Here is a 20,808-nt window from a genome sequence, read left to right as displayed (position 1 = left end):
TATGTAGATGTCAAAGAGAACCAGTCATTTTGAACTTATACAATTAAATGGAAATTTAGTAATAAATTATTACAATTTTGTAGGTTGACCTGTAAAACATTTATTAGTTAGTTATCAGTAGTGAAAAGCCCCATGTGGTCTAAAGAAATTGTACCCAAAAAATAAAGAATATAAAACTCCAAGATAACTGTTTTTATTTAAAAATTATATTAAGCTGAGCAATGTCCATATCCCACTGTATGGGAAGCTGAAAATGTAAGCAGTTTTAAAGCCAGTAACAATTACAAGCTTATCAGAACTAGTAAAAGCTGCAAAAGTACTAGAAAAATTATTCTATCATATTGCAAAATTTTTTTGTAAAGTGTTGGGACAATTACTGCATGCGGTTTTCTGCACTTTTAGGGTTTGGCTGAACTATATATCTCACTATTAGACACAATATCGTCCACAAGACAATAAACTTCAAAATTTTGAGGTGACAAAGACCAATAAGTCTTTTTAGGAATAAATGACTTCTCATCGCCGGCAATTCAGAAAAAGTGAATAATGTTTTGGCATGACTTTATTTTCAATAGAATTCTATGATCCTCCTACCTGAGCTGGCATCAATAACTGTTGATCCACCTCTGCGATCAGATACAGGGCGAGGTGATCCAGGCATGCTAACTGGCTCAGAGCGCACTGGTTGGATCCTGTAGTAACAATACACATTATTAAAACAAACATTTAAATAAATTACTAAATTACTTATTACTACTTTCACAATCTGGGTTTTCCAGCACATAATCTTTAATGTGGTGCTCTTTGCTTCGAACTAATACCCATTTCCTACAATTTACATTTTACCGTAAAATGAAACTTTTTGTGGGTCAATTTCGCCTACAGAATAATATATAAATGAAAGTGTAATATTTTTAAAGATAATATTAGGAACTGACATGACAAGAACAAGTGCTGATTAAGTAAGTAGCATGGCTCCTAATGTATGAAGGTACTATGGAACTGTTACCTGGAACACAAAGCACACATGCATTGTATGTATAAGGACTGGTTGCTGGTACCAAGAAAATGAACTCCAAAACTCAGAATAGTAAGGTTAAAGTGGGATTTAATCATGGACAATTCATCACAATTTTATGGCAGTATAATGAATTAATTTAGGAATGAAGAACTTGGTAAAGCCATAATCATGTGTGATAGGCAACAGTGTATATATTACAATTAAAATGTTCTAAAACTTACATCATATGGAGGAAGGATTGTGTGTGCAAGGTCATTGATGCAGTTTACATTTACTAAAACTCATTTTGTATTCTTCTAGACTGAGCTGATTTGAACTGGTTGTCCAACCAGTGCGATACATTTATTTTAGTAACTTACTTATCAACCAAATCAAAATAGCTCTTGAATCAACATGATTAAGGCGTGGCAAGACATACATAGTTATTTTTTTTTTTATTAATGAAGCTTAAATACTTCACAGTTAAGGAAGCAATGTTCTGTACTTTGGAAAATCTTACATCCATAAACTGGGCACACAAAACAAATTCCAAACATTTAGGACTTCAGAGATAATTCAGTAAGGCAGTGCAAAAATCAGTGACTTTAAGTGACCAAAAGGTTATGGAACACTATAGGGCAAAGTGACAAATTCCTCTGGTGGCACAACACCTCCCTTCCCTAGCACATTATACATTCATGTTTCTCCCTGTTCTCAGAGTTCCAGCTTTACTAATCCTTACTATGGGATCCCCTGTCTATGGACCAAAATCATCTTCCTCTTTCTCGTGAAGTTTGACTCTACATTCTCTTTTACTTTCCACATTCAGGACATTACTAGGTCCTGCCACTTTTCCCTGCACAACATCTCCAGGATATGCAACTAACTAGGTTATTGACTGTACAATCTATGACTGATGCTGCAGCTAGATTTTTCTTTTTACTTCCCATCTACTGCCTATCTCTGCAAATATCTCCAATGGATTCCATTTCAACTTTAGGCTACTGTACTTCCTTTTTAAATCACTTCATGACTCTTGTACCATTTACATTTTGACCATATCCATAAATACATGCTTTACCATCCAACATATCCCTACAATGACCAACTAAGGACTTCCCCATTCATACTTTCTTCCCATGCACAGCTCCAAAACTTTGGGGCTGTTCCCACGCTTGGAATTACTTTCCTTGTGTCACTGGGCCTGCTCCTAACTAATTTAAACAAGCACTCAAAACCCACTACTACTTACCTTCTTCTTTCTCTTAACCATCACTAAGTAGTGAAAGTTATTAACAAATACAACCCAGACCTTATAGTTTATTATCAAATATTCACTAAAATACCAGAATTTAATCAGATTTAGAATGTTTAGAAACTCTTGAAAATTGTTGTTAAGGTATAGTCTACATTCAAACAGAGTGAGATCAAATTGACTAAGAAAACATTGGGTAAATATTGGAAGATATAGACAAGATATAAACATTAGGAGCTTGTAAAGACTCAGCTCAGGTCTTTCCCAAGTATTGACTTAGGGGATAAATATTTATGCCATCAAAAACAAGTCTGCATTTTTGTTTAAATTATTTTTCTGTCACAAAACGTCCATCTTTAAATACTTAAGTAAGTGCTATAAATCAGATTGTAAAATCTGCTATTTAATGCATTTTTATTCCAGGCTGTAATAATACAAAATGTAAAAAAAGATTTATTAGGGAATAATTTGGTATGTAAAGATAAACTGATTGCAAACACTGTATGATACATATTAACCAATTTGCTTGTAAAAAAACACATATGTCCAACAATAGTGCTGAACTTCTTACAGGGTAAATCTAAAACAGTTACATAATACCGGGTCATTTGGCCACACCAGATAACTTGACTGGATTACAATTACCCAGTATATGTGACTTTTACCAGGCATATGTCACTGTTATTTTCTTGGGTGCAGACTTCAGTTTCCAGTGAAATACCACTCATAATGGGCTGTAACTAATTTCCTTTATTAGTACTTTTAATGAAGGATAGCTAAAGATTATGTTGGACAAAAGTAAATACCAAACCAATAAAATATTTAAAAATAATTTTACCTGAGGCTGTTTAGATCAAGGTCATCTGTGTCAAAGTCCAGCAACGGTTGAGGAGTATCACTTGGGCCATGGGAGTGAAGCACAGAAGAACTTGAGGAAATTACTGTTGTTTGTCCAGAGGGATGGATCGTTTTAAACTGAAACTGAGGTCCCATCCATAGACGTCTGTGGGGTCCAGTGTGTGTCACTATTTCTACCTGTTACAATAAAAAAATATTTTCATTGGTATGCAACATGAAAACATGCAACAGAAGTCATCCAATGATTGTACCATACTAGAGCAATCCATTACAAGGATCTCACATAATTTTTATGTTTATTTGCAGGCATATATGCATACAAGTACTGCTTTAAAAAGCTGTGGCATAATGTAATTAAAGCGAAGCCCAGTATTTACTCCAGACTGACAAAGTAGGGATGATCATCATTATCATGTCAGGAAGGTAGTGAGATTAAATCTTTAAAAGCAACGCAGCCATAAAAATACCTTTATAACAGAGTAGGGGAAGGCTAGAACCCCTGTCAACTTTTTATTAGTCTGTTTACCAATATACTATAAAAGTCCGATATCTTTGTTTTAATTTGTATAAGAAGAGAGGGGAGAAAAGGATTTTGCAGCTAAAAGTCCAATCCATAAAACATCAGAAATTCTAAAACTCCTAACTGAGCGTAAATAAATATAAGTATTACACATACCTGTATAAACCTAATGCAGCAGCTGTTAGTTTGGAGAACAAAGTGCTTTGTGCACTAAAAATCACAGTTGTTGCACAATTTCAACTTGGATTATTTTTCTTAAATAAGGTTATAAACTCAATACATGTCTGCTGGAAGGTAGCACCGTCTGATTTATTAGTTTTAAAGCAGGTGGCTTGCTTTAAATTTTTAAGCATTGGACATGTGGTTAAACCTCTTTACTGCCTAATCAGTCAGTCTTTTTCTACCTTTTAACCTCGGAGGAACCCTTTATATAACCTAAAGACCATCATTCATTGGTGGTTAGAGGGAAGGATGCCCCCTTACAGTGGTTGTTAGAATGCTCCTCCTATAGACAGCTTAAAAATGTTTTTGATGTCATGCTGATGGTCTGTCAGGTGGCACTGGATCCAGAACTATGCAAGCATTACATAGAAATAAAAGTCAATCATCCAGAGCTCAAGGAGCCCCTAGCATCCTCTGGAGCAACCATGATTGACAATGCCTAGGTTAGGCTATCAAAGGTCACATGCAAAAGTGTCTACAATTGTCCTAAACTTTGGAATGAACCAAATCGCCTATTCAGTTTTAGATACATTTTTTACATCCATCACTAAGTACTGATATTTGTAAGACAAACAAGATGACAATGACATGACTTTACTTAAATAAGAAGGACAGAAGATCAAGAGAGAAAAAATAAACTAAGATACATGATGTAAATATGTAACTAGCACTTTTCTATTTGCAGGTAAAGCTGGTAAATGATGTAAGAATCTGTGTCTATTTCAATTATTTTGCATGCTTAATACTTAGTAGTACACTGGCATTACTGTGCACTCACATGCCAGTCTTTATCACTGTACATGAAATTGATCTCTATTAAGATTTGTAAAAAAAACTGAGCATTCAGCCCTGTGACTATACATCTATCATGCACGATGGAAAAGCAATGATTCGTTTGGTAACTAAAAATCTGCCATCATTAAAAGGCCATGATTTATGGGAAAGCTCCACTAAGCGGCAATTTTTGAAACATGAAATAAAGTCTACATATGTGAACTTGTGGGATAGGTTGAATTGCTGCTACAAATTACCAATAGGTTTAGTTCAGTTTAACACCTAGCACGGTCTAAGAGAGTCATATGGTTTGGTCATCACAGACATACCGTTTAGGTTGACAAACGGACAATTGTTATTTATAAATTTTACTATTTACAGAGATGGAAATTGCGCTTCTACACAAGTGTCCTAGAACAAGAGAGAAAATTTGGAAAATAAAGGTTTATAAAAGTGAAGAGTACTGTTGAAATATATCCAGGATTTGCTGAATATCTTGGGGCAGTTATGTTTGGTGAAAGGTAGAAGGGTCAGCAATGTAGACAACATTTTGGCAAGACTCTGGCAACAGGGCAAATGGGAAACCAGGTATAAGCCTTAATAAGGAGCCCTAGTTTATGCATGTAAGAGGGTTATGTGCTCTATGCCAACTTACTGGAATTACACTTTGAATACATTTACTATTTTACTATAGTGAACACATTCTGCTAGTACATAAAATAACATTATTCAGAAAATGCTTTTTTACAATTTTATGCCCCTGAGAGTGAGCTTCATTTATTTTATATTCTCCACTTTTTTCTATTAAACGGACACAGCTGAGCAAATATTTTAAAATTTGTAAGGGACTTTGTAAGAGTTTTGTAATATGTAACAAATACATAAATATACCACAGCATGATAATAAATATTATTTCAAAAAGTAAACAGAATTGTGGTTTGTTCAGCTTATGGTTTATTATAGTATAAAAGTACAAATATATTTCCTTTAAAAAGGAACTTTACAGAATATGGAGGTCATAAAAACAATAATGAAAAATAGCTTGGTGGAACGTTCTCACCATATAAACTATATATATATATATATATATATATATATATATATATATATATATATATATATAGTAAACACACACACACACAGTGTGTACAGCACCTCAAACCAATACAATATTGGATAGACAGGCAGCGCAGGCATCCGCAGACAGCCCTGGATATGACAATATTATATCTGGTAAAATAGGAGAAGTTGTGGGAAAACACTCCAATGTATAGAGTGGGACAGACCTAAAAATACATAATCAATGTTTGGAGATATGTGAAGAATTCATCCCATCTAACTTCACTGTGAGGCTTGCCATCACCAGAATATATAGCTGTGGATGCTTTTTGGATGCTTTTATGGCTGGGATATATCACTTTACTCTTGATGCCTGTCTCATAATTCACGAGGAAGCAGTTTTTGAGACTAGATACATACAGTTTGTATATTAGAAAATTTTGAATTAAATATTTTTCTTTTTAATGTTTAAATAAATTAAAATGTTATTAAAATTATGGAAGATGTGATTTAATGAGAAGATGTCTTTAAAGTCTATTTGGATATGATGGGGATATGCATCAGTCTAAACTAGGACAAATTAAACCAAAGTACTTGGAAACATCTGCAGATTTAGCAATGTAGTAGTAGTACGCTGTAGTGCAGTAATGTTTTTTCCCATAAACATGTTCAACACAACTTAAGGCATCTAAAGAGTTACATATAAGTCTAGTAATACTTTCAGGGACACCTGTTCTGGCGGTTATCAGTGTTTATCAGGAGTTTGGCAGAGTTATTCTGTCTACAACCGTCATTATTTGCTAGGGACCACATGACCTGTTTATAACTGCCTATTAGTTCAATAATGCAGATGGCACCAAGGCATTTGATTTGCCAGGCATTTCATAATTCATTCACATTGCCTAGGACACAATCATTTTAACATGTAGCTTTAAAATGTGCTATCTTCAAATTCAGATGCTAGGTATAGTTATTCATTTCTCACGCTCGTGACTTCTAATAACGCATGTTGCTTTGTGTCAACACCTGACACCTGCATCAGTACATACTTATATTTCATAAGAACAGTGCCTGTGGAAACACTTGTTTCTTTCCAGTTATGCTTTATTCCCTTAGATCCCAGAATCTCCAGGCAAGAATTTGGAATATGCTGCTAGATTTATGAGCCTTGAAGGCTCTGAGCATACAAACAGCTCTCTTGCACTATCTTTTGTTTCTCACCATTCCTTGGTTTGCCCAAAGAGATTTCAGCTTCTTCCATGGCCTATACCTCTGAAGCAGTGCAAATTAGGCCACAGATAAAGCATCCTGTATATTTTAAGCTCAGAACCATCAGTGTCACAGAGCCGAGAGGTAAACAGATGCCTTTGCAGTTTAATCGAGGCTATGGCCAGATGTTCCTATTCACTCTCTTGTTGTGTGCAGGACAAACATATTGTATCTACTTCACACTGACAACACACATTACCCACTATTCTAATTGAAAAGTTGAAGTGAAGGGCAGGCTTTCTCAATGCATTCTGTTACCCTTGATGACATTCGTATAATGCCAGAAAGAAAGCTAAAAACACAACAAATATAGTGGAAAGAGCTGGATAGTGCTGGCAAGAATAAAACTTTTCAATTCGCCCATTGGAAGTTGCAGCCCTTTTCAGTTGGCACTTTCTGTGTGTGTTTATTCACTCGTGTTCTGTGGTCAGATTAGTGTAGCTGGCTGTCAAGTAAGTAATGTATATAATGTACTGGGTCGAGCAGGGGTGGCAGAAAAAGAGGATTCAGCTAAGTGAGGAAAGGAAGGCAAAGTAAGAAAGGCAACGTGGTTGCATTTCTAAATTGTTTTAGCAAATCACACATTGAAAGAAGACTTGCAGATACATCATCTTTCTATTTTTTACTAGATGGTGTGCTTCAAAGAAAACAATGGGGCTGTTGTCTACAAACACTGTAATTTTCATAACACAGGTTTCTAAAATGAAAGGTGACACATGACTGGGTATAACAAGCCAATTGTTCTACCTACCCCATTTTAAGACATGATTCAGTATATCAAACGTACTGTTGGAAATTGTTTTAATGTCAGTATAATGCAATAATGCAAACTTCACTTTAGATCATGTAAAAGTTTTGGATAAAGTAAGCAGGAGAATCTGTATCAGGTTTTTAATTGTGTCCTTTTTGCAGAATACATAGCTTATTTTTTGTTTTTGGTGATGGAGGTTACAAAGCCTTCAAATCTCTTATTTGGTTTGGCTATAAAATGAATGTGTGTGTAAAAGTGTGTATGTGTGTGTGTTGAGGGGGGGGGGGGGGTGTCAAAGAACAATCCCGAGCATTCTTTGCTCCATACAAAAACTGTTAGAGCAGTTTAGGTGGATTCCATGTTGCACAGGTGTTGCATATACAAACAGGTTACATATACAGGTAATAAACATGGATTAAAGATAAGAAAGAAGATAATATTCCTTAAAAAATCTAGATGTATTAAAATACTTCTGTTAAATTGAATAACAGTAAAACGTCTTAAGCCATGCCTAATTCATAGTCTGATATCAAACGCCCCAGGATGTTTTCTGAGAACTACTAGCATCAATTTGTTTTATTAAAAATTACAATAACTCTCTGTATACAGCACTTTGCCTGTAATAAAGTGACATGTTATGATAAACTTTCAAAGGCTTGAAGTTCTTAACATTCTCCTGTGAGAAGGACATTAGGTCAGTCTAGCTTCTTGGGTTTCTTTTTTATATTTTGTTTTTCTCCTGTCTGAGAACACAATTACAGCCAACATATTTGCTGCAGTGAAGCAGGATTCTCAGGCTTTATTGTAGGAAACTCTTGAAGAAAATATAATGAAGTGTTCTTTGGGTAAAGACTACACTTCCTCCTACATGCCGCCTACAGCAATGGCTAAGCTTGTTCACCCCATATAGACTGTCCATTAGAATATGAAAAAGTGGCTGTTCCCATTGAGTAAAGAAAACTAGAACTGTATGCTGCACTGTACTCAGGTGTTTACTTTAGCAAAAGCATTTCCTTATTGTTTTACACAACAAGGAACATCTTCTGCTCAAAGAAGCATAAATACAGAATCTCCCTATGCTCGGGAACATCTTGTCATATTAATCAATGCTGGAGAGGACGTTTTAAAAGAGCAGTCTATGAAGAGATATGATAAAAGTTTTGATGTGAGATAACAGGAATGTATTTTGTATGGAATTTAGATGAAACAGAAAATGTAAGCATTTCTTTTGAAATTGTGTAAGTCTAATCACAGTTAAAACACAAATGTACCCATTTGCTAGTCAGTTGTATACATTTTCAACTTAGTTAATTAGTGTTTTTTTTTCTTTTACCCAATATTCACACAACTTTTACCCAAGGTTCAAATATTTTAAATTCAAACACAAACACATGTAAAGGTCATTGACAGCAATGTGGTGTGTTAATGCACATTTTACTATGGAATTCATTAACACACCCCAACATGCACAAGACTTATTTCTTTACCACGTGTTGCAGTGCAATCAACACTGCTGCAGTGTTTTTAATTTCTGTGCTGCCAATCAAACTAAATGGCGCTGCAAGACATGTTACATGCATTAGTATGCAGTGTCATAATTGTACCCTGAATTTTGGATAAAAATGTGTGTTTCTTGGGTAAAAACACTGAAAAATTCAATCCAAAATGTATACTTTTGTGTTTACGAAATGTTTCCCTACAAATGATAAATAGTAATGTTGACATAATCTAACATACTTACATTTCCATTCTTTCTATACTTGGTGATGCATACCCAGAGACATACTGAAAAGTCACTGATGTAATACAGAGAAAGGTCACTGTCAAGTTTTGGCCATTTGTGCTTGCAATTAAAGAAATACTCATGCATAACTATAACAATGGCATGACCAACCTATTGTTTCTGAGCTGCAATGTAATACTCACTGAAGGCTGTGAAGCCACATAGGGAATTCTCCTAAGGTATTGGTGCCCACAGATACCCCAGGTGTATGTGCATAACTGAGGTTTTATTCACTGCAGCCTCTGCATTATGTACAACTAATAATGTTACCATGGCCCGAGAAAGGGGGGATGCAATAATATATTTATATATATTTTTTTTTTACTAGGAAATAAAAAATCCCAAAAAAGGGTTATAATTCTGATATGTCCATATATTCCTCAAATACTCCTATTTTCTGACTTTCAAAAGATTAGGGATTAACAGGTATAGGTGTGTTACAAGATATTGTTAAACTAAGTTACTGTAAGCAGTTAATCAAAATTCCATATTTCCATATTGCATACCTAACTGTGAACATGCTACTAAAAGCAAAACTAAGATTCAAATTTAATAGAGAAACAAATGCACTAATATGATAACTGAAGTTTCACCTAGGGCCAGAAAAGACACTTTTCTCAATACTAAACTACTTTTCACATTTTCTGAAGCTTATTTGCAGCTGGTGATTTAGATAATCACTGTGTAGCCAGTATGAATTATTGAATAAAAAAAAGTGAAGCGTCCATCTGAAATGCAGACCAGGCGTAGCTATATTGGCAATGCTGAAGGAAAAGATTTAGGAGTCATTATGGACAGCTTTGCCAAAAACCTCTTTACAATCTTTTACACTGCCAGTAAACTGGCCAGTTCACAAAAAAATCTTGTTTTCTATTGAGTGAAGTTTGCAATACGTTTCATATCTACTCCATAAAGAGAAAAATGTGCATGTGACCTTTCTATTTGTCAAGGCACCACTCAGATCAGACACACTGGGCCTGATTTATTAAAGCTTTCCAAGGCTGAAGAGGATATAAGTTCATCAATGAAGCTGTGTGATCCACCTTGAATTAGATCTGGTCCAGGATTCAAAAGATTTGCTAGCAAATGACTGAAGAAATCCATTCCAGGTTTGCTATATCACCCAGCTTTACTGATGAAAGAGTATACTCTCCAGCCTTGGAGAGCTCAAATAAATTAGGCCAACTGATTCCAAATATCTGGTATGCTTGTGGCAATATAACTTAATAAATTACCTGTGAAAGCCATTCTTCATCCTCCTGGCCACTATGGTCTGAGGCCAAGCTGTCAAAAGAACCGTGCCTTGTGATGGGTCCAGGACTTCCAGGAGGAGCCACTGAAAAACAAAATTTAAGAATACACTTTTAGAGGCATACCTTTAGATGGATTTAAATTATACAAATTCATTATTCATTAATACATCAATTAATTTATTGTAGTGTACATACAAACAACTACACTGACTGCAAATCTGTTGTTAGACAATAAGTAATATTAATAATTGTAAAATAAATAATAATATTAATTGTGGCCTTCCCTATCAAATGGTTTGGTTTCTTCTACATTCTTTTATTAAGGATCAAACCTACTTCTGGCTGTCTGCTGCATGAAAATACTATAGCTGCCAATGCTAATTTACCTGCACATGTATGAAATAAAAAGCTTTGGGGACAATATAACATTCCAGGATATTCAAAATGGCAGCAGTAAGACCTTGACGGAAAGCAGTATGCTTTAAAGTGTTATATATAAATATGTTTTGACTATCTGTTGCTATTTTTTCCATTAGATTGCAATGAAAGTGTTTCAGTAGTGCAAGCTTCATATTGATGAGTGAAATTACTGTATTTAATTTTGCTAAACAATGAATCTATGGAAAAAAGGGTGTAACTAATACAGTGGGGTAGTGAAAAATTCCATACGTGCTGTGGTAAACCACAAGTCTCCGTTTTAATTTAAATGCAAATACATTGGTTGTGGACCAATATCCTTTTAAAACTTTACATCTATATGTTTGTAGGTTACCCAATTTTTTTCCACTGTATATTACATACTTTAATATATAGTATAACATACTACATATAAAAAATTACAGTGGGCACTCATGACATAGTATTCCAAGAACATTTTGCCCATTTTTTGCCTCCAGAACTGCTTTAACTACTTGTGGCCTACATTCAGAAAATTGTTTGAAACACTCTTCAGGGATTTTGGTCTATATTGGCATGTTAGCATTGCAATGAAAATCACCTGTTCTACAACACCAGGCTATTAGTACAATGATCTCATTGTCAGGTTCAGGAAACCAGTTTGAAATGATCTGAGACATGGTGAGTTATTGTTCTGGAAGATTTTATACACTGTGGTCATAAAAGCAGTGGACATGGTTCCAGAATATATTATCTTGTAAATCTTGCATACATCAGATGTTGTTTCATTTTTAGAGACACTGAACCAGATTTACTAATGGAGGTGGAAATCTTTACTCAATAAATTGAGTGAATATTCACTTCACTATCTGATTTTACAACCACTCATATACACACACAAATATACAAAATATTCGGCATCTATAAAGTAACAAAGACATGTTATGCTCAACTGAGTCCAGTTTTCTAATAATCCTTTATTATTTCATTTTGTTGGCTAAATGATAATACTACAAGCAACAAATAACGAAGAACAGCCATAGCCAGTCTTAATAATATAGTTGTATACCATACTAACTATACATTTATAACTTATATGTCTTGTTGCTGAACACCACCAATAGATTTATGTTCTATGTAATCTCTGTCCATGTAACATAACCAGCATATGTAACTGAAAATAGGGTACTGCTCTTACTGTTTCTCAAAACAAAGTCTTGTATTCCAGCAAATATCTCATAAAATCACATGCCATGTGCAAGACAGTTATTTGCAGGGAGCCATGCACACATCATGATTGTTTTCTATTTCCTGTTTTTGTAGATGCTCAGGGAGACCGAATACAGTACATTCCTAACAGGAGGAAAATATGTGTGTGTACTGTCTCATGCTCCCTTCAATTAAAATGTTCTGGCGGCAAGTTCACAAGACGGGCAGTGTGAAAACTTAACCATGAATGATCACAATGTTTTTAAAAGTGTAGAAAAACAATATAAACAGCTGTTTTAAATGTGACACCACCAAAAATGCTCAATGATCAGCTGACTGTGTTAGGCCAAGACTTGAAATACATTTATTGGACAATTCTGAACACATGCATTGTTGTCCATAGCTTACTGGCACAGTGGGAAAAAGTTAATAAAGTGGGATTATTTTAAAATATGCAGTTTAAGATTTGCCTAAACCCAGTATTTTCTGTCAAATACAAGTAATTGTCTAATAGTAACAAAAAGTAAAATATACCTATAGGTAATCTAATGGAAGATGCAAAGGGAAATCCAAATGTCTATTATTATTACTTCTATTTATAAGGTACTGACATACTGTATTACACAGCCATAATATCCACAGGGTTGTTGTCTGTCTTTTACCTGGTAAATTATATGGGAAAAATTTTAGATTTGTTAAATCAGGATTGCCGTGCTGGCAAACTTACCCTGCCGTTTTCTAGTAACTAAAGCTATGAAAAAAGTTATTTTTGGAATGTGAGACATTCTGCGCACTGTATCCTATTGTAAATTGCATTAAGGTTGAAACTATTAGTAAGTTATCTTACTACAATATTAAAAGGAAACCTATTGTATATAAGTATAGAAAAATCAAGGTTATAAAAACAGTTTCTATGTTTTTCTGTTGCGTAAAAAAAAAAAATAAGTAGTATGGCCGATGTCATATTCTCTTATATTTAACTAAGCAGCAAATGTGTTTTCTTGAGGTTTGTATTAGCTCAATCAATGTTTTTGCCTGAACCCTGACCCTTGGGTGCAATAAAGGGCCACTAATTAATTATTAAAGTTTTCTAACAGCCAACAGTTCTTGTATCTGGTTTCACTTTCTTCTCATTACCCACTCCCTGTAGAATGGTAGCAGACAGCATGTGACTGTAAAATAGCCATGTATCCTGACAATCTCGGGTATGGTAATAGCATATAGGCATACAGTGATACATTTTCTGTCCTGAAAGACAAATGTATCACTTCATGTTATTTTTTCAATGGATGAAACTTGTCGATACATTTCTGGGTATCCTTGACCTTTAAGGCCATCAGCATTTTATTCCTAAGTGTATTTATTTATACTCACCAGTTACTTTATACATATACCTGTTCAACTGGTTTTAAGATCAGTATCTAATCAGCAAATCATATGTCAGCAACTCATTGCATTTGGACAAGTAGACATCATCAGGATGATCTGCTGAACTTTAACCCCCTAGCGTTCTAATTCTGTCCGTATTACCATGCAGAAAGCATTACATTTTTTTTGCATGGAAATTTATTTTACATTCTGGACCTATATTTCTTATGTATAACTCGCCGAAATGTCCAATATTTAATACATTTAATAATAAACTTTAAATAAAAAAAAAAACAAAACTATCTGTTAAAAATAAAAAATAGTTAAACATGTAAAATAACTGTACAGTAGCTTTCATAATATATATATATATATTATAATTATATATATATTATATAAAGATTTCTTTGTATTACACTCAATATAGCTATTCTGTATTGAATCCAATACAAAATTATTTGAATTTTCCGCCGATCCTCCTACCAGCACCAACGTCACCAGGAAACCCCGGAGAACGTCTCTGCACACACCAGGAGAAGATCGGAGAGAGAAGATGTGTCCGGAGGAGCTGCGGGGACCAGCAGGACGCCGGGGGATGACAACAGAATAAGGTGTTTTTTTTATGTTTTAAGCGACCCCGAGTGTGACTCGGGATTACCGCTTTTTGCATGGAAAATTAACTAAACTCGGGATTACCGCTAGGGGAGTTAAACTGAACTTTAGAATAGGTAAAAGGTGAATCTGCTAGGATTTTCACACACATCTATTTCTGAATCTCTAAATGTGCAACCTTGAAGTAGCAGTGCCACTACAGTAGGAGACCACAGCAGGTGGGTGCCATTCCATTCACCTAAGAACAGGAACCTGGGACTACAACTTGCACCATCTGAACTTGAACATGAGAGGATTGGAAAAATCCTATGCCTGTTCTGTTAAATAATAACAACTTTAAATCCTATGCCTGTTCTGATAAAACTTAATTTCTACTATAACATTTAGATGGTGGAGTATTTGACATTAACATGAAAACATGCATCCACCCTGCCTTGTATTTGTACTTGTAAGTTCAAGCTGGTATTGGTGGTGCAATGTTCCAGGGAATCTTGGGCACATTAGATCCCTTAGAATCAACTGGGTATTGTTTAAATGTGCAGCCTACCTTGTTGATGACCATGTCCACTCATTTTATGACAGTGTATAAATTTTCCAGAACAATAACTCACCATGATAATTTCAAACTGGTTTCCTGAACATGACAATGAGATTGTACTTGAATGGTCTAATAGCCTGGTGTTGTGGAACAGATGATTTGCATTGCAATGCTAAAATGTCAATATAGACCAAAATCCCTGAAGAGTGTTTTGCTGAATCTAGGTCACAAGGAGTTACAGCAGTTCTGAAGGCAAAAATTGGGCAAAATGAATCTAATAAAGTGGCAGGTGAATGTACATTATAAGCTGAAGGTAGAGTGCAATTAGTCATTTTTCTGGCTGGACCATTATCATCATTAGTCAACAGCCACTAAACAACTGATTTATCCCTTATATATATGTACAATATATCGCGTTATAGTGAACACTGGACTATTCACATCAGTTCTAGCTCTGACAGAATCTGAAACATATCAGATAAACTAGTATACTATAAACTAATAATAACTAACTAATTAAATAATGTGATTCACTGCAGGTATATGGAACATTGGGTAGATGAGGCATTCAATATGGCTGATCATAAATCCACTTTCCTAACAGTGAACATGTATCAAGATCCAGACAGGATTGCCTCGTTCTTCCCCAGTGCATAAAGCATACCCCAAAAACCCATGCTGTCATTTCAGGTGGTCAGAGAAGGAAATCCTATTGGAAGAATGATTTATGGGGGAAGAATATTGCGCATTGATTAGATGTAAAATATATTTCTAGCTTAGTGCAAGGGCCTCCTAAATAGAATAAAATGTAATTGATTGTTTCGATAGGAAAGCCACATTCTATTGCTTTGGTAAATCTAAAGAAGATTGTATATAAATTGTATAATCAGATTGTTGTTCATATGGTAAGATTTAGACTCTGAGCCAAAGAGAAACACATGCCCTACTACATATATATAATATACTATATTGCTGGCCTCTATATTTTTTCCAGCCATTTTCTTATTCTTAACTTTTTCCAAATAATTATGTATGTTTTTTTTCCACAAGTGACTGCTTTGTTACCAACGAGGATGCATAAAAACTTCAGTAAGTACTTAAGTACTCATAAGTACTTTTGAAGATAGTCTTTCTATTCTTTTTTACCACTATTTTACCTGCCTCTAAACCACTGTATCTCTATTTGAATCTCTTGATGTTTAGGTATAGTGCTTCTCAACATTAACGAAGTATTAGTTCAGGAACAACACCATATAAGCAGATGTCTGCAGCCAACATCAATACTGGGAGAGTGTCCTGAGGCAACTGCTTCTGTTGCCAAACCATCATACTTGTTCTACATAGTTGCTTATCCCTTGTATTTACCTGGTTACAGTATATTATAAAGAAAAAGTGTCCTTTTTCTATTTATTGAATGTGAACTGCTAGGTGATTTATAAGAATTACATTTTAAGCTAGGCATAAAACATTGAACAACCTATAAAAAACACAGCAACATATATGGTTATAGATGACTAAAACATTTATTGAACCTTTGAAGGTTAATTTTTTGAAATCTTGAAGTTGAAAAGTTTTACCACATTCCAATATCTGGTGTACCCCAGAGCTTTAAAAAAAAAAAAAAAAAAAAAAAAAGGATTCATATATATTTTTTGTCTTAAGATAAGTTTTGTGTGATAGTGTCATTTTTTGTGACAAAAGTGACACAATTGTTTACTCTGAAAATATAGAGTGTTTCTTAAACAAAATCCATATTTATATGATTATATTTCCTACGGGTGAAGGAAGATATAATTAATGGATTCTCCCTGCCCTGTAATGCAACCATTAGGCAATTAAATTGTAGAATGACCAATAAATTTTGAGGTATTTAGCAAGCAATTTGTCAAGCAAACGCAGCATAAGAGTTAATATATCAATTCTTGTCAGTGACTCCATTTTGACAAGATCAGAGCCTTTTCAGTAGCCCAATGAAGGCACTTTATAAAATATTTAGACTATACATATGTAATAACACATGACAGAAATGTGAACTGAGAAAAGGAAGTTAATCAGAAAAACCATGATTGGTAATAAAAAAAAAATATATATTTATTTTGGGAAAAAAAATATGTAAATAAAAAATTGCAGCCATGCCATTTCTTTAAAGGGTTACTCCACTCAGTCCTCTAGCTACACATCTGTGTGTATAGTCCCACAATAAAAGCAGTGATGGTGACATAAAGATTACAACAAGCAGCAAAAAACATAAATGGATGAGCAGACAGGCATATAACATTTTATTAAAAATGATCACATCAGTAGAACCTGTTAATTATGCAGCACGTACCTCTGAATTGAACAAACAGGTAAGCATTTAAGTTAGTGTGCAGTGTAACATGTCAGTTAACTTCTGACTGATATGATTTATTATACTCTAACAGTAATGCACATTATACAGTTTGTCTTCTTTTTATTTGGGTTGCTTTTGTTGGAATGAAATGCTAAGCTTATTTAAACCCTATGAGAAAAATTCAAAGTACAGATTTTTGTATCACCACAATTATTTTCCAAAAAGAGGTCTACAATGTGAAAAAGGAACATTATACAAATATTGTTTTAATATTAAGCTGTCAAGCCACTGGAGTGGTGCCTGGATTGCTTACTTTGGGACATACTTAGCACAGCACGTTAAAAAGAAATTAACTATGCTATTGATTGCCTGAAAGTTCAAGATACCATCTGAAACTTCAAAGGCATTATTAAATGTAACCATTTAGTAATCCAGACCTTGTATTTATGTTTTTGGAGGTGGTTCCAGATACCTTACATCTCCATAGGTCCCCGATAAAATATTTACATACGTTTTTAGGTGTCTCTAAAAGATTGATGAATATTCCTCTTAAAATAAGTCTTTTCAGGCCTTTAACCGGAAATATTAATTCAAAACACGCAGATGATCCAATTTTAAATTGATTCATTCACTGCAGCTGTGTGTTTGACATAAAGCTGATTTTCAAAGTCCTTTTTAGTGGAAAAATCTCATAGTTCAACCAGAATGGAATCTGTAAATTGGAGGCAGGGAGCAATGTGTCTATGCTGCTGGCTGGGGGCAAAGTGCTTTGATTGCTGTTAGGTATAAATCTTTTCCTAGACAACACTGCAATGGGGCCTTTTTTTACTATACTGTAAAATATTTTGGTGAGCACGAGGGAAATATTGCAGAATAGGCAATAATGTTTGTGCTTGGTAAGTAGGATACACCTCCTGAAAACTTAAAACTGAGGTCTAAGGCAGACCAGAGTTTTGCAGTTTTCCCGTTCTGTTCATAAATATTATAAAACAATAAAAATTGAAAAAGTTTTCGAAGTGTGGTTGGATGTGCAGGAAGAGTGTTGTAATAGAAGAAGACTCAGTTAGTTCCACCTTGTTACTGGGGTGGGTAGAAGGAGACCACCATCCAGCACGCCCCTCCTTGTCCTGCCCCCTTAATCTATCTCCTGTCTAAAACAACAATAAATTGAGGCAGCTCAGGGGTTGTATAAGGACTGAACAGGGCTACAACCAGAGTTGACATAAAGAACTTGGATGGCTCTGTCCACAGGCACATGGAGTGTACAGAAGCAAACATGCTAGTGACGTCATCAACATGGAATACTAATATTTCCCCTTAGAACTGTTCCTAAAAAATTGTGAATTGGATTGTGTAATGAATGATCAAGGAAGCAAATATTTGAGTTCATCTTTAAAACAGTGTACCAGATAAAGGATATTTATGTCCTTAAATAATAAGTGGCCTAGACATCTGAGACTGAAGAATACATAGTCACAAAAAGGAAAAAGACGAACTCCAGTCAGGAAAGATGGATTGATAAGCATTTGATGTATCAAACTAACTAAAAGATACTATGTTTTATACACAGTTGTCATGACAACAAGTGCCCCTATTAGAACATATGCCCTCCACTTTTTTGGTGGCAACCTTTGGATTTACTCTCACTTTCATTTTCAGTGACGAAGGTAATCAGGACAGTTAGACAAAGTTTATTTTCCTAACAGGGACATTTGGAGAAATTTAACAAACTGTTGTTCCTCCCTCAGGAGGTCCGAGTGACAATAGAAAATGACCTAGGCTTGGCTTAGTAAACTCAACTCATGCTATAGAATTAGTCTATTGCTGCATTCTTTATCTTGTATCTTTAACACCAATGGCCATTTCTGGTACTTTTGGTGTCTATGTTAAATAAACAGCCGTTAGGAGAAGGGGAGCCTAGTAACATCCATGGGATGCTATGGGCGCTATTTTGCAGCATGCATTCAGTGTGGAGTAAACACTGTGGCATCCAGCAAAGAGTGAATATTTGTATTTATTTTCCATTAAATATATAGAATAAAGCTTAATATATATCCCAGCTGTGGTTGTAGCACATAAAGGTTACAAATGGTGGCTGACAAAAAGTTTTTAAGCAATGTTATTTCTAAGCTGAAGAGGTAGAAGTGAACACAGGACAGATGGGAGAGAAAGTGGGTCAGGAATCATGTAGTTTTTTTCTGTGAAATATTCACATTGATAGTGTGCTTATGCTGTGCTGAAAATGACACGCTGGCTGCAGTCGTCTGCTTGTATAGGTGTATGTTAGGGCGCAAAAGATTTCCGAGCAGATGTCACAGATGACCTCCAAAATAGGCAAACATCTGTGCAGCACTACTTATTGCAGCCCTGGGGACAAAGGTCTCAAACTAGAAAATGGCTGCTCATACAATAGCTCCTTATTACCTTTAAAACTTGGACTTGTTCTTCAGAGATAAAGAAAACTGAATAAAATGTAAGTTTTAGTTAGGATTTTTATATGAGAATGAAAATATAACAGTATTGAAGTAGAAACAAATCTCCAAACTATGCCCATATAATAAAGAACTAGGTTTTGCTTAAGGGGCTTGGCCTGTAACCTCATATTTATGAAAACCTGCTAAGTGTCCCATTCAATGAGACAAGCAGACGGTTCATTGTTTCATCAGTCTGCTGATGGAGGTACCTAGTGTTAGAAAAGCACACTGAGTATTTTTCAATGACCCAGAGGGGCAAAGGTCACTTATTATAAATGGCTAATGAGACCTAATGTAATGTTCTGGCTGTGGACAAAAACAGAGTTTATACACAGCCCCTTGTGGCTTGGTCATTTAGGCTTTTATTTTCCTTGCACACTTAATGGAGCCAAACAATTGACAGAAATGCTATACAAAAGAATGAAACTGAGAGAAACTGCCATGTTCTTACTGTGATAGACAGATACAAATAGTGGCCCTGAAATGGCGCCACAATTCCTTTTACCACTAATATGGCAGACAGCTGTAGCATTCACCTTAAATTGCCATTTAGCCATTTGCAAGCAATTAACCTTATTGAGGGAATATCGAACCATAACTTTCATCTAATGTCAGCCAATAATTGTACTGTAGGTGAACACATAGACTGCATTCTATATACTGTACATGTAATGCCTGTGAAAATTTCCAATGCCTTTCAGCTTTGCTTGGATGTGACAGGGTTGTTTTTACTAAAACACAGAAGGCCACTTGCCTTTTTTTTATATGAAAATGAAATGAGTATGTGCTATTCAAAAGCCCATGGCAACTAATCATAACTGAGCTAAGACGAATAAACATGACAAATTAAAAAAAACTCTGCACACTATTAATCCTTTATCTGAGGGATTTTCAGAAAAAAAATATCTTCAAAATTATCCACACTTAGGAAATCAGGAGCTGCAGTAATAGAATCCCCATGTAGCACCATCTGCTGGTAAGTCCAAAAGTCAAAATACCGTATTTTTCGGACCATAAGACGCACTGGACCATAAGACGCACCAGTTTTTTAGAGAAGGGAAATGAAGAAAAAAAAAGATTCTGAAACAAATAGTGTCCTAAAATATTTTATGTGCATTAAAAACCAACATCACA

At 34.9% G+C, this 20,808-nt stretch overlaps 1 protein-coding gene across 1 annotated transcript in view; it reads right to left on the bottom strand.

Moving 5' to 3' along the window:
- BCAS3 (BCAS3 microtubule associated cell migration factor) overlaps window positions 1-20,808 on the bottom strand; it is a 532,737-nt gene that overhangs the window by 283,325 nt on the left and 228,604 nt on the right. Inside the window, exons 21-23 of the mRNA XM_072407233.1 lie at window positions 10,728-10,828; window positions 3,094-3,290; window positions 595-692 (exon numbers count right to left, since the gene is read on the bottom strand). Coding sequence (XP_072263334.1) covers window positions 595-692; window positions 3,094-3,290; window positions 10,728-10,828 — 396 coding nt within the window. The remainder of the gene's footprint in view (window positions 1-594; window positions 693-3,093; window positions 3,291-10,727; window positions 10,829-20,808) is intronic.

This window comes from Pyxicephalus adspersus, chromosome 1 (assembly GCF_032062135.1).
Source record: "Pyxicephalus adspersus chromosome 1, UCB_Pads_2.0, whole genome shotgun sequence".
In the NCBI taxonomy this organism is placed as follows: Eukaryota; Metazoa; Chordata; class Amphibia; order Anura; family Pyxicephalidae; genus Pyxicephalus; species Pyxicephalus adspersus.
Note: the sequence above shows the minus strand (reverse complement) of the source record. Positions and strands in the feature narration are given on the sequence as shown.